Here is a 13,133-nt window from a genome sequence, read left to right as displayed (position 1 = left end):
AGATTTTGAGAACAGTCACAGACTTACAGAAAAGTTGGTGTAATACAAAGAATATTTTTTCCTGAGCCATTTGAGGAGTAAGTTGCTAGTCCGATCAGGCTCTGTCACCACAGAATGCTTCTTAGGTAAGCACAGTCAATTCCAGGAAGCTCACATTGATGTACTGCTGCCACCTTGTCCTCAGACCCCATCCCACTGCCCCCAATGTCCAGCTGATGGTCTTGATGCACAGGAATCTGGGTCAGGGTCAGGCGTCCTTCAGTGTGAAGTGGACCCTCAGCCTTTGCTCAGCTTTCCTGAGGTTGACGCTCTGGAAGATCAGAAGCCAACTGCTTTGTGCAGTGTGCTGTTTGTCTGGAGCTTCCTCTTGGTGGGGTTCAAGGCTTCCCTGTTTTGGCTAGAGTCTCTCAGAGCTGGCACTGACTCTTCTCATTGCTCCCGCCTGGGTGACCCTGGTCCCTCTCTGCCTGCTGTGACAGCCTTACTTTAATCTCAGGATTGAGGTGTTGGCTATCGGGTTGCACAACATCGAGCTTTCACATGCACTGCAGATTCGTAATTGATAGCAGTTTTGTGGCTAGTTACTTTAAGACTATGAATATCCTGTTTCTCATCAAAGTTTTAATTGTTTCTTTGGATGTTCAGGTTGTCTTTGGTTTGGGAGCTTCAGGTTGGCAGCCATGTGCTTTTCATGTGTTTCCATTCTTTCTTGAGGGATTCCTTGCTTTCTGGTAGAAAAAGCTTTTCCAAGCTCATTTTGTCCTTACCTAGCCTTGGCCCTGGAGTCAGCCTTTAATGACACTTATAAACCAGTACGTAGGCACCAGGAGTGCCACTGCTTCTGGCCTTTTCCATGGATAGTTGGGGAATGTATGTACGCGAGAGAGAGAGAGAGAGAGAGAGAGAGAGAGAGAGAGAGAGAGAGAGAGAGAGAGAGAGAGAGAGAGAGACACACACACACACACACACACACACACAGAGTTGGGGAATGTATGTATGTGAGAAAGACACACACACAGAGTTAGGGAATGTATGTATGTGAGAGAGTGAGAGACACACACGCACGCACACACACACTTCATTCTGGCTGTTTCCCGTCATCTCCCTAGTCTCCCTATTTCTACCCTCACCCTCTCCCAGAGACCCTGAATTTCCTGCTGAGCCATCTCTTCTAGAAGTTCCTTCCTCATCCCACTTGATTGGGCCCCACCTTCCTCGTCAGCCGCACCTCCATGTGGACACCCTGCTCACCTGCCTGGGCTCTGACCACCTGCCCTGAGCTGTCTGAGCCCTGGCGCCAGGTGCCTGCCTGGTTCTGCCACGTTGCGTGACTTTGGGATGGAACTGAGCAGGAAGGGCAGAGCTGTGCATTGGAAGGCATTAATTTAAATAAACTCGGCAGACTTGCTATTTTTAGTGCACTTCACTATTTAAAGGACTCCTGTTCCACATCTTCCTCTAAAGTGAAAATACCCTTTATCTTGAGTTTTTTGTGCTGAGCACATACCATATCATATCATGCTAGGCATTGTGCTTGGTACAGGGGACACAAGAATGAAAATAGACACAGTACAGCTCTTGTGATTAACCCAGATTTCATTCCTACGTTGAGGTTGCTCAGTATTCAAAAGAAGATTTTTTTACTTTGATCTGCTGATAACAACGATGAATTATCTTGAGTGTTTTTGTTATTATCTAGAGTCAACAAAGATAAAATCTCTTTATCATTTCATGAATCCAAATTTCTGAAAAGATTGTCACAGCTTAAATGTTTTGCAGAATATTTAGTTATAAAATGATAGGTCACTTTGGGCAGTTTTGAAAGGCACATCTGTAGTTTTGATGATAATGCACATACCCTTTGATTCTGGTATTTCATTTCCGGGAAATTGTGAAGGGAATAATCAGGAGTGTGCCTTAGGGATCATCTGCAAGGTGTCCTGAGCACCAGGGGGTGAGATGTGTCCTGGTGGAGACTCGAGATGGGACAGTACATGGCTGTTATGGTGCCTGGACAGATGGCAGTGGTCGGGGCAAAGTAAAAGGAGAGTGCACACTTGGCCCCAATTATGTAAAAAGTACCTTTGTGCTTCTAAATTAGACATTTATAATCTTGTAATGGATCTGGATTATAATAAGTTAGTTTTTAGGAGAAAAGTCTCTCTACTGTCACCACTACTTACTGCTTTTATGGAGGTGTAATTTACATAAAGGGCTTCCCTGGCTTCTTCAGTGGTAAAGAACCTGCCTGCCGGTGTAGGAGACATGGGTTAGATTCCTGGGTCGGGACTATCCCATGGAGAAGGAAATGGCAACTCACTCCAGTATTCTTGCTTGGGAAGTCCTATGGACAGAGGAGCCTGGCAGGCTACAGTCCGTGTGGTCACAAGGAGTCAGACACAACTGAGCAACTGAGCACTATTGTAAACCTGAGGCAGCCTTTCTCTTGAACCTTATAGTCCATGGGGTTGCAGAAGAGTCTTACAAGACTTAGTGACTGAATGATAACAATTATAATACAAGAAAAGACAACAGATCTCGGTTTTGTATGTCTGATGACTTTTCGACAGTTACATTCATCTGTGTAACTATCACTCAAAACAAGAAGTTGTCTGTTTTTCTGCCAGTCGTATGTCATTAGACTTCCAGCGGCTGGGGTCCAGGGACCCAGCCCATCCTTTGTACTGCTCCATATTCTACCTGCAGCCTCTCTTCCTGCAAATCAGTGAGAAATCTTCCCAGAATTGAGAGGTTTTCACACTGCATCGTTGGCACCCTGGTGGATGTCTAGTAACTTAACAATCAACTTGAGACTTAAAAGTAGATAAAATACCTTACAGAGATGCTTTTTTGTTTTTATATTTAATCAGTTTGAAACCTCAGTGTGAGTGTGAGTTCTGGTGTTTTGGGGCTCTTTGTATCCAAAAGTTCATCTACTGTTGTGGGAGGAGCAGTAGGGCAGTTCTGTGGCTGAGAAGTGATGAGCATGTGGTTTTCTGCTCCTGTTCTTGAGCTCTGGACACCCTGACCTTGCATGCCCAGAGGTGGCTGCAGGAGCGTCCATTCTCTTGAATGTTTCCTGCATTTCAGTCATGATGTTAGGTTTGCAAATGATTCCATGCACCTTTACAACCCGGAGGGCTTCCTTGATTATCCTCAGTTTCCAAAAGAGAAATTAGGGTTTAGACTGTTGGTGCTTGCCCAGCCCTCTTTCCAAATGCAGTGTAGGGCAAAGCAGGATCGAAGCCCAGGTCCTCTTGCTGTGGGCCTCTTGAAGGTGCCCGAGGGTCTTGAGAAGGGAGCCAACCCCCTCCAGGGGGTGGCCTGTCTCTGAGTCGTGACATCCTCTGACTGTCTTCTCTCAGCAGAAGTCCTCCATGGGCACCGTATTTCGGCAGCAGTCTGCCGAGGACAAAGAGGACAAGCCCCCGCCACGGCAGAAGTTCGTCCAGTCGGAGATGTCCGAGGCTGTGGAGCGAGCCCGGAAGCGCCGGGAGGAGGAGGAGCGCCGGGCACGCGAGGAGAGGCTGGCCGCCTGTGCCGCCAAACTCAAGCAGCTCGACCAGAAGTGCAAGCAGGCCCAGCGGGCCAGCGAGGCCCAGAAGCAGGCAGAGAAGGAAGCTCCCCGCTCTCCAGGGGCTGAGAAGGCGACTCCCCAGGAGAACGGCCCTGCCGTCCACAAAGGTGAGCAGTGAGCCCGGCCCCTGACCTGGAAACAAGGGCTGTGTCACTAGGCATCTCCCTGGCTTCTTAGCACGAACTGTGGCCAATGGCTGGACACACAGGGATCCCAGTTATTGAGAGTTCAGGCCTGAATCAGGGGCCTGGGTTCACATCCTGTTTTCACCACTGAAGCCAGCTGGCCATGTGCCTCCCCTCTGACTCCCCACTTTCCTCGCCCGTGAAATGGGTTGGGGAGAGTTTGTACCCACCCCCACCCCCTGGGCTCAGGGTCCTGGGAGATGATGTCACGAAGCACGCGGCACATTTCTAGATGGAGAAGCACCCGCCTTCTCACGGTGTCATCACTGTCGTCGTTACCACTACTGCTCGGCAGTGGAGATGTGTGTGCTGGAGGACCTCAGTGGGAGCACAGCGCTCTCTGTGACACTGACGGAAGCCTGCCCGCTTTTTAGAATACATTTTCCCTGATGTTAATCCTAAAAGGACTGGATCATGTGGCTGCACTAGAGACACCGAACAGTGTTAAGTGGTGGAGGGTGTCTCTTGCTCTAGTTTTTAATAATATGATCAGTTATGTTCTTTGTGACTTTCTTAAATGAACTCAAACAAAGTCTCTAGAGTAGAGAAGGGCCTGATGTTAGTTTTAGTTGCTGAAAGCTTCTCAGATAGAGGGCATACCGGTAACCTGGTGGTCGTCAGTGCCCTTCTGGCCAAGGAACTCAGACCCTGGTCCTTCTGTAAATGTGTCACTAAAGTCTGAGTGAAGCCTGGGCCCAGTGTCAGGGACTTACTGAGGAAGCAGTAGAGAGTCGGGGTGGACGGCAGGGTGTGGAGTGGGCCTGGGTGTGGAGTGTGTCCCCGGCTCTTCCACACCCACCCTGCCCATCAGCATTCCTCTGGGACGCTGCCCCCACCCCTAGGCTTTGCACTGGTGTTTGTTCTCTGCAGTAGATTTCTTAAGAAGGCAAATGTCAGTTATAATAAAGCTGGAAAAAAGAATGCAAAGCTGGGATGGGGAAGACAGCAGGGGATTCCAAGGGGCACAGTCTCGGAGACCGTGGGGAGCATTCCATTTGAAGTGCACCCTGTGGACCAACCCAGTTAATGCTCACAGAAGCCCCTTGGGGTCGTTGGGGCTGTCATCCTCAAGAGGGGCTGCCTGGCCGGCCTGACTCACATAGCTCTGGGTGGAGGTGGGGGCACGTGGGCTCTCTTTGAGGCCTCGTCCGCTCTGTTGTGCTGGGTCCATTTTAATAGACCCTCTCTCACCTGGAATTGTATCCCAGCTCTCCTGCCGACCGTGCGACTTCAGGCAATTCATCTGATCTCTCCACCCTTTGTTTTCTCATCTGTGATGGGGCTGCGGGGGGAGACCGTGAGCTCAGGCATGGGAGGTGTTAGCCCAGTGCCAGGGTTTGGGGATGCAAATAGTTTAGCAGTGCAAAGTATGTGCCAACAAGAAAAAGCATTTGCCATTAAATATTCTCTCAGCCAAGCTTTCATGAAAACTCACCTGGCCGCTTCTCCACTTACTTGTTCTGTAGGCTCCCCTGAGTTCTCTGCCCAGGAGACCGCCAGCACATTTTCAGAAGAAGCCCTCACAGCTCCTCCAGCAGTGGCTCAGAGCAGCAGCAGTGAGGAGGGGCCCAGGGAGGCTGGGTCCCCTGCGCAGGAATTCAACAAGTACCAAAAGTCACTCCCTCCCAGGTTCCAGCGCCAGCAGCAGCAGCAGCAGGTAAACAGAAGACTCTTAGCCCATATTGTAAACAGACCCACCCCTCTGTCTCCCAGGCCCCTTCAATTAAAGCAGACGACACCCACCCTTCTGTACCCCGGTCGCCAGGAGGGACGTGGAGAGTGGGGGCCTTGGAGATCAGCCCTGGCCTTTCATTTCTCCAGGCAATTCACCCTCTGGATGAAAACCTTTGTTGGTAGTTTGTGGACCCTGTTTTCTAGTGTTGAATGGTTGGAGGTGTCTGAGTGGCTTTCTCATTCAGAGTTGTACAGTGTGGCCACTCTTCACACTGACGGTGGCCCCACCCTGGGGCCTCCCCAGGAGGAAGAGGCCTGGGGGCTGTGTGGAGAGCACGAGAGAGGCATGTTGGCTTTGAGTTAAGGGCGGAGGTTTGTAGGTTTTGTGTCAAACAGCTTTAGGTTCTGGTCCTAACGTGCTGCTTATCTAGCCGTGTGGGGCCTTGGACAGGTCAGTGTGAAGCAGAATGGATGAAGCCCTGACTCTGTGGCGGTGAGCCGTTCTGCGATGTCTGTAGACTAGTTTGTTGGTAGTCCAGTAGTGTCTTTATTGGTGTTCCATCAATGTTTTTAAAATGTTGAGTCTCTCTTTGTTTTGGCTGTGCTGGGTCTTCGTGGTGGCACGTCAGCTTCTCTGGTTGCAGAGCATGGGCTTAGGTGCCCTGTGGCATGTGGGATCTTAGTTCCTGACCAGGGATCAAATCCGTATCCCCTGCATTGAAAGGTGGATTCTTAACCACTGAACCCCCAGGGAAGTCTGGTAAATTATTGTTAGTAATCGAAAATGTTCCAAAATGTGGGTACCCTGGGGAAACAGATCAAATTTTACCTTTACCCAGAATTTTTTAAAGTTGCCTTTACAGCCTTCACCCCAGACCCTATTTTCCTTGGGCTCCTAGGAAGCATTCCAGAAGCCCACCATGGCCTATGTTCTAGACAGTTAGGTACATTCATTGTGCTGTTGTAGTTTTGTACCGTGAGCAGATGCCATGCAGTCACTCCTAGGCTTGGTAAAGATTTACTGCCGACTGGAGAGATCTCTGGAGTCACTCCAGCCAAACACAGTCATAACAGCTGCTCTAGGGAAGTCTTCTGGGGAGGGTGGGGATGGGCAGTGACAGGTAAATCCTTCCTGAAGAGTAGGAGGAAGTCTGAACGTGCCAGAGTAGCCTGAGTGAGTCTGGCTACGGACTGTCTGGTCAGCTTCCCTGGGGACCTGGGATCTAGACAGGAGGAGGAGCTGTGGGCAGAGCCCAGGAGAGCTCCGCTTACTGAGTGCTGAGCACTCCTAAGAGGTGCTGGGAGCACTGGCAAGCCGTCCAGGGAATCCAGCCCAGGCTGGAGTTGAGCCAGCCGCCTGGTAGGATAGTGGGTGCCGGGTCACCTGTCCGATTGTTTGACTGCACCTGTGTCCAGCCAGAATGCTGGTTTGGGATGCGCTTGTGAGGGAAGCCCCGGGGGTCATCGGTGCTGTGGAGCAGGGTCTGAAATGAACCCTCACTGGGTCTAGGTCCTTGATTTTTAATATTCTATTGATGTGTTATGTTCATCCATTCATGCAATGAACTTTTTCCCTACCATGTCTGATGGTAGAGGTGAGTGGACTGCAGTGAACTTGGCATGCGATCCCCTGATATAGGGAGGGAGGCAACCGCAGGAGAAACACCAGTGCTGTGAGAGCCGAGAACAGGGGACCTGATCTTCCTCGGAACTTGTGGCAGGCTTCCCAGAGGAAGTGCTCTTTAAGCTGAAACCTGAAGGAGCGGTGTGGGTGAGCAGGTGTGGGGTCCAGGGAACAGATGGCTCAGCATGTTTCCAAGGCCTGAAGCAGGTGGGCAGGCAGGTATGTGGACTGGAGGCTGGGGCAGTTGTGGGAGGTGATGCTGGAGAGGCAGATGGGTCAGGACCCGCAGGACCCTGTAGATCACATGCAGCCCTGTGGGATTCCGGCTGTTGGATGGAGAGCTGTGGAGAACCCAGGAAGACTCCGGCTGTGGTCAGGGCATCAAAGTGTGGAGAGTGGATTGAAGGGACAGTGGGGGCTAGGGTAGGGAGGAGCATCAGAGAGAGGTTCTCTGGGAGGTGTGTTGGTCACGTGTCAGCTCCAGGAGAGCCTTTGATCTATGTGAGCACCCAAGCTGCCATGTGTAGTGGAGGAGCCCGAGGGCCCTGTGTGACGATGGCATGACTGTGCATCCTTCCTAGGGGAGGGCCCGGGCCTGAACGTGGTCATGCATACACTGGGGCCTCCCCTCTCTGGTCTTCTGTCTGGGTGGGTTTTCCCTGGAAGCGTGTGTGTGCGTGCACGCACAGCCTGTCTGCTCCACAGCACCTGTGCAGCCAGGTCTCTGTCTCTGCCAGGAGCAGCTGTACAAGATGCAGCACTGGCAGCCAGTGTACCCACCGCCGTCCCACCCGCAGCGCACCTTCTACCCGCACCACCCCCAGATGCTGGGCTTCGACCCCAGGTGGATGATGATGCCCTCCTACATGGACCCACGGATCCCACCCGCTCGGACCCCAGTGGATTTCTACCCCTCGGCCCTACATCCCTCGGGTAAGTACCAAGATGCAGTGAAGGCCAGGGTATGTGGTGTAGTCAAGGGCGTTGCCTTGGGAGGTAGACAGACCCCACGTGGATTCCAGTCTGACCTCTTTGCAAGTCACATATCCAGTCTGAGTTTTAACTTCCTTGTTTGCAAAATGAAGGTGTAATAGTACCTCCCACAAAGAATTGTTAGGAAGAGACTTTAAGATTATGAATCATAAACTGTCTTAATTAATTTTCATATCTCTGCCATGTAGTTTTGTCCCTCTTACCATTCTTTAGTGTCCTTTGTGTTCTCTCTTTTCCTTTATTAGTCTTTCCCAAGTTTTGTCGAATGCCATTTTTTTAATGCCATTTTTTAAAAAGTATCTTTTGAGGTTCTTAATTCCTGTCTTTTATTTGGTTTTTTATTTCATTAATTCCCCCCCTCCATTACTTCTACTGAAATTATTTTGTTCTTTTTCTGATTATGTTGGATGCTTAATTAGATCACTAGTTTCTGAGTTTTCTGATGTATTTAAGTCTCACCTGAGTTTATGAGCCACTGAGTTTTAAAACAACATTTTTAAACATTGTACAGTTTTAAATATTAGTCTGATTTTGAGTGATTTTTAATGGTATGTTGTAAAATTTCCAAATACAGAGTTTTAATATCCATATGTTGTTAATTTCTACTGTGGCTGCCTTTTGGTCATGTATCATGGTCTGTATGATATAGACCAGCAGTCACAATTTTTTTCTATTAATACCAGATAATAAATATTTTAGTCTTTGAACTGCTACTCCAGTTTTGCTGTTGTAGAACAAAAACAGCTATAGACAATAGTAAGTGAATAGGTGTGGTTGCTTTCCAATAAAACCTTATTTTTAACAAGTGGCAGATGAAACTTCACTCAGGGGCTTGAAAAGAATATATTCTCCTATTGGACATGGTCCATTAAAGTGTGCTTGCTAACTGTGCTGTATAAATATCTATCATCACAATTTTTTTATCCCCTTGATCAGTTCCTAAGAGGTGTGTGAACATTTTCCACCATGATTGTGGATTTGTCAAATCTTGTAAACCTGTCAGTTTTTGTTTTCCCCAGCTGGAAGCATATAGGCTTGGGATGACTGCATCTTGTTTCTTGTATCTTCGTATAGCACCTTTGTTTCTTGGGTTTTCTACCTTTAACATCTACTTTATCTGATGATAATTTCATTCCAGTTTTCTTTCGATTAGTATTCGTGTGTTATCTTTTTACCCCAACTTTTTATTGTCAGCCTGATTCCTTTTTGGAGGAGAATATCTTTGTATGTTTAAGATGTGTCTGGTTTTACCCACATTGAGTGGGTAAAACTGTGACTTTAGTTCCAAAGTTGTTCCCTTTAGATTGGGGTAGGGGGTGTCAAGTTTTCCAGTTCTTTTTGTTTTCCTTCTACATTCTGTTTCTACTGTGAGTGGTTAGGTTAAATTCTAACATGCACCCTTGACTTAACCAAGGCTAATCAGTTTACCCTGAACCTGAGCTCTAATTCAGGAGTCTTGTAATTTTTGCCTAGAATTTTAATTCTTCCTTTGTTTTGATGCTTACCAAATTATTATCTTTGTTGTTTTATTCAATCTATGCTTGTTCAGATCTGCCTGTATGTTTACTAGTTTCTTTGCTGCTTATCCTTTCATCTGGGTTCCATTTATTTTTTCAGAATGTACATTCTGTCAAGGCCTCAACGAAAGTTTTTTTTGCAATACATATTCTTCACATGGGGCTTGCCAGGTGGCACTAGTGGTAAAGAATTCACCTGCCAGTGCAGGAGACATGGGTTCCAAACCTGGGTCTAGAAGATCCCCTGGAGGAGAAAATGGCACCCCACCTCAGTATTCTTGCCTGTGAAATCCCATAGACAAAGGAACCTGACTGGCTACAGTCCATGGGGCTGCAAAGAGTTTGACACAACTGAGCACTATTTTTCACCTATGGCAGCCTTTCTCTTGAACGATAGTATAGCTGGGTATAGAACTCTAGGTTTGCAGTTACTTTCTTTTAGGACTGTGAAGATAGTATTCCTTTTCTTCTGGCTCCTGTGTCTGGTGTGTGTTGCTTTAAGATCTCTTTGTCTTTGGTCTCCTATAGTTCTTTCTCAAAATGCTGTGTCTAGGTATAGATCTATCCTTACTTTATTCTGCTTAAAACTCATGGTGCTCAAATCTAAGGTTGTATTGCTTTCATCATTTCTGGGAGTTTCTCTTCTAATTATCGTGTTAACTATTTGCCTTTTTTCATTCTTTGTATCCTTTCTTCCTAAGTCACCCACTTGGATTATTTGTACTGATCGTACTGTACAAATGCCTGCATCATCATGATTCTTCTCAGTTTGCCTCCAAGTCTCTTGAATATATGAGAGCTGATTTCTGTGGTGCCTCCTGGGAAAATGCTTAGAATTATTTTCTAATTCCATGTTCTCTCCAACTGAGTCTAATCTGATGTTTTTATTTTATTTTATTTTTTACTGTCCAGTGGATTTTTAATTTCAGTGACTGTATTTTTATTACTAGACTTTTTCTCTCAAATCTTTTTTTTTTCCTTGTGTCTTGTATTTTTTGTGAGTTTTCAATTCCTTCTTGTTTGCTTTTAATCATGTAAACCATAATTCTCTGGTGTTTAACGTTTTGATCTGTTTTCTGAAGTTCTTGGGGATGGTGCATGATCCTGTGGACTTGCTGTGGACTCGTGGTGGATTGCTTTCCTCCCGATGTTCTGGGGGTTTTGACTCATGAGTTCATTTCCAGCAGAGCTGTTCTTAACTTGGGGATTCAGTATAGCTTGGTTTGAGAGTGCATCCCTCCAGGGTGGCTCTGTGTTTTCATCTGCCAGCCTAGAACTACCTTTTATTGTAACTCAGGAAGTTTTTGGAGAATTCTAGGGGTGTAAATCTGAACTCCACTCTGCTACCCCTGGCATGTGGCCATGAATTCCTCACTGGGAACTGTTTTCCCTGACCTGACCCTGGCTGGACACCAGCTCAGTTATCTCCCTGTCCTAAAGAGTGTGAGGTTTTTCTGGTCTGCCTTGTAATTGAACGCATAGCCCGTTGAGGGTCTTTGTGTAAGCAGCACCTCAGCTGTAACTCTCTGCCTTGTACAGAGAAGCCCCATCTCTTGTCGAGGGGGTGAGCGAGTGGTGTTTAGAGGCACACCTGTAGGTTACTACATCTGACAGATGTGTCCCTGGCTCCCCTCTAGGGAGCCCTGGCTCATGCCCCTGGCCCGTGGCTCTTGCCCATGGCTGTGGTTTCAGCTCCCTGGGGGTTTCCTGGCTTTGGGGAGCAGAGCTCTGCAAGTGACATGTGTAATATGTTTTGTCCAGTGTTTTTGTGACAGCAGGTTTTTTTCAGGTAATTTGAGCTGCCATATTGCTAAGAATAGGTCTGTGTAGTGCGGAGCAGTTCTGCACACCTCATAATCAATACTTAGTAAATGGTGTGTAAAATTTAGGATTCCAGAGAGGGTCCCCACCACCACATGACTCAGACTACCTTTGTGCCAGAGTCATATATTGGTAACATTTGGACAGAGCACTCCACAGCTGAAAGAAAGTATAGAACTACTGACCTGATGCAGAATCATTCTCCTGATCAGATTATCTCAGCTTTAAAAATGGGCACAAAAACATTGGTGGCCAGTAATTAGCTTTGTGAAATATCTGAAAAATCAGACCCTCTTTTCTGCACAGACTCTGGCCCAATGGGAGGCCTTTAATGTCGTCTACAACATCCCATCTGGCAGAAGTGGACAGGGGCCCTAGTGAAGGGGCGCCGTCTCCCAGCTGGTTTGTATCTGGTTGGACCGAGATGTCAGCATATCTCTGTCTCCTTGGGCCAGTTAAGAGTTGAGTATCATCTGTGTGTCCCCTTCTCCCCTTCCCTGGATAGAATGTGGATTATCACTGTAAGCTCAGGGGCAGAAACAAGCAGAGCTGAAGCCCAGACCCCTTTCTGAATCTTCTTGCAGGGTTTGGACGCAGGCAGACACTGCCTCTTTGGTGCATGTAGGCTCCCTGGAGTATAGCTCATCTTCCCTGTGTCTGTGCAAGAGACCCTCGGGCATCTCCCGCTGCTAGCTGCCTGGCCCCTTAGCTTTCTGCTGCCAGCCATGAGCTCTCTAGATGGTTGTGTCCTGTTACCATTTGTCAGTTTTTTATATCCTTCGACATAGGGGCTCTTCATCGGGAGCTAGGATTGGACCTCCAGGGTCTTTGAACAGGCCTTTGAGATGGCGTGCCTGTGTGCCTGTGTGCTTTCAGAGGTTCTGTGATCAGATGACGTGAAGCAGGTGGGGTGCTGCACCCGCGTGATGGTCGGGGCAGCTTGTCTCCTCTGGGCCTGTGGGCGACCCATGGCTTGCTGAACGAGGTGACCAATTGGCTGTTTGCCTTCTTCAGGATTGATGAAACCCATAATGCCCCCGGATTCCCTCAGTGGGACCGGCTGTCGCTCTGAGGACCAGAGCTGTGTGCCCCCGCTGCCAGAAAGGAAGGTGACCGCCATTGACCCCGCCCCTGTGTGGAGCCCCGAGGGTTACATGGCGTTGCAGAGCAAGGGCTACTCTCTGCCCCACCCGAAATCCAGCGACAATTTGGCCATGGACATGCATGTCAGGTGAGGCGACGATTGGTCCTGCTGCCCTGCAGCTGAAGGAGGAATCTGGGTCCTCAGTGAGATGGGCTTTGGGAGGAGGCCCTGTCCCGGGAGACACCGCCCTCAGGGAAGGGGCGCCTTGGGAGGGACCGGTGTGCTCTGGGGTTGGAGAGTGAGATGAGCATGGCTGGGTGCTTTCATGTGAGAGGCTCCGATGGTGACTGAAGGCCCAGGAGGAATCCTGGGGTCAGAGGCAAATCCCACAGAACCTTGGGCCAGGGCCATGGGGTGGAGTTGAGCACGTGTGTTATGGCTCCTTCCTGTGAAAGTAAGGCAAGCTGGCTCTGCCGGCCCAGCACCCCAGACTCTTCTCGGACTTCCCGGCTCCAGCGTGTTTGAACCAGAGGATGCCCAGCTGTTCGTGGAGTCCACCAGCCACTGATCATCACTCTGGACTCCAGGGGCCACCACCAGCCCATGGCCCAGCATCTCTGAGGCCCGTTTAAAGATAGAGCGAATGTTCGTGCCTATG

At 48.7% G+C, this 13,133-nt stretch overlaps 1 protein-coding gene across 50 annotated transcripts in view; it reads left to right on the top strand.

The window, feature by feature from the left end:
- The window catches only part of PRRC2B (proline rich coiled-coil 2B), an 85,062-nt gene that overhangs the window by 48,349 nt on the left and 23,580 nt on the right, over nucleotides 1-13,133 (top strand). For 24 of the 50 annotated variants that reach the window (XR_014083264.1, XR_014083263.1, XR_014083260.1 and 21 more), the window contains exons 12-15: nucleotides 3,369-3,684; nucleotides 5,229-5,419; nucleotides 7,798-7,993; nucleotides 12,406-12,622. Coding sequence is in view for 37 of the 50 variants with exons in the window: in XM_081594616.1 (XP_081450742.1) it covers nucleotides 3,369-3,684; nucleotides 5,229-5,419; nucleotides 7,798-7,993; nucleotides 12,406-12,622 (920 nt within the window). In the remaining 13 variants the exon portion in view is untranslated. Of the gene's footprint in view, nucleotides 1-3,365; nucleotides 3,685-5,228; nucleotides 5,420-7,212; nucleotides 7,216-7,797; nucleotides 7,994-12,405; nucleotides 12,623-13,133 lie in introns of all 50 variants that reach the window. The other 26 variants (XR_014083262.1, XR_014083256.1, XR_014083254.1 and 23 more) reach the window with 4 other exon arrangements.

Source organism: Giraffa tippelskirchi, chromosome 4, assembly GCF_054371585.1.
Source record: "Giraffa tippelskirchi isolate mGirTip1 chromosome 4, T2T-mGirTip1v1.2.pri, whole genome shotgun sequence".
NCBI classification, from domain to species: Eukaryota; Metazoa; Chordata; class Mammalia; order Artiodactyla; family Giraffidae; genus Giraffa; species Giraffa tippelskirchi.
The sequence above is the reverse complement of the archived record's forward strand: the minus strand, read 5'-3'. Positions and strand labels throughout refer to the sequence as shown.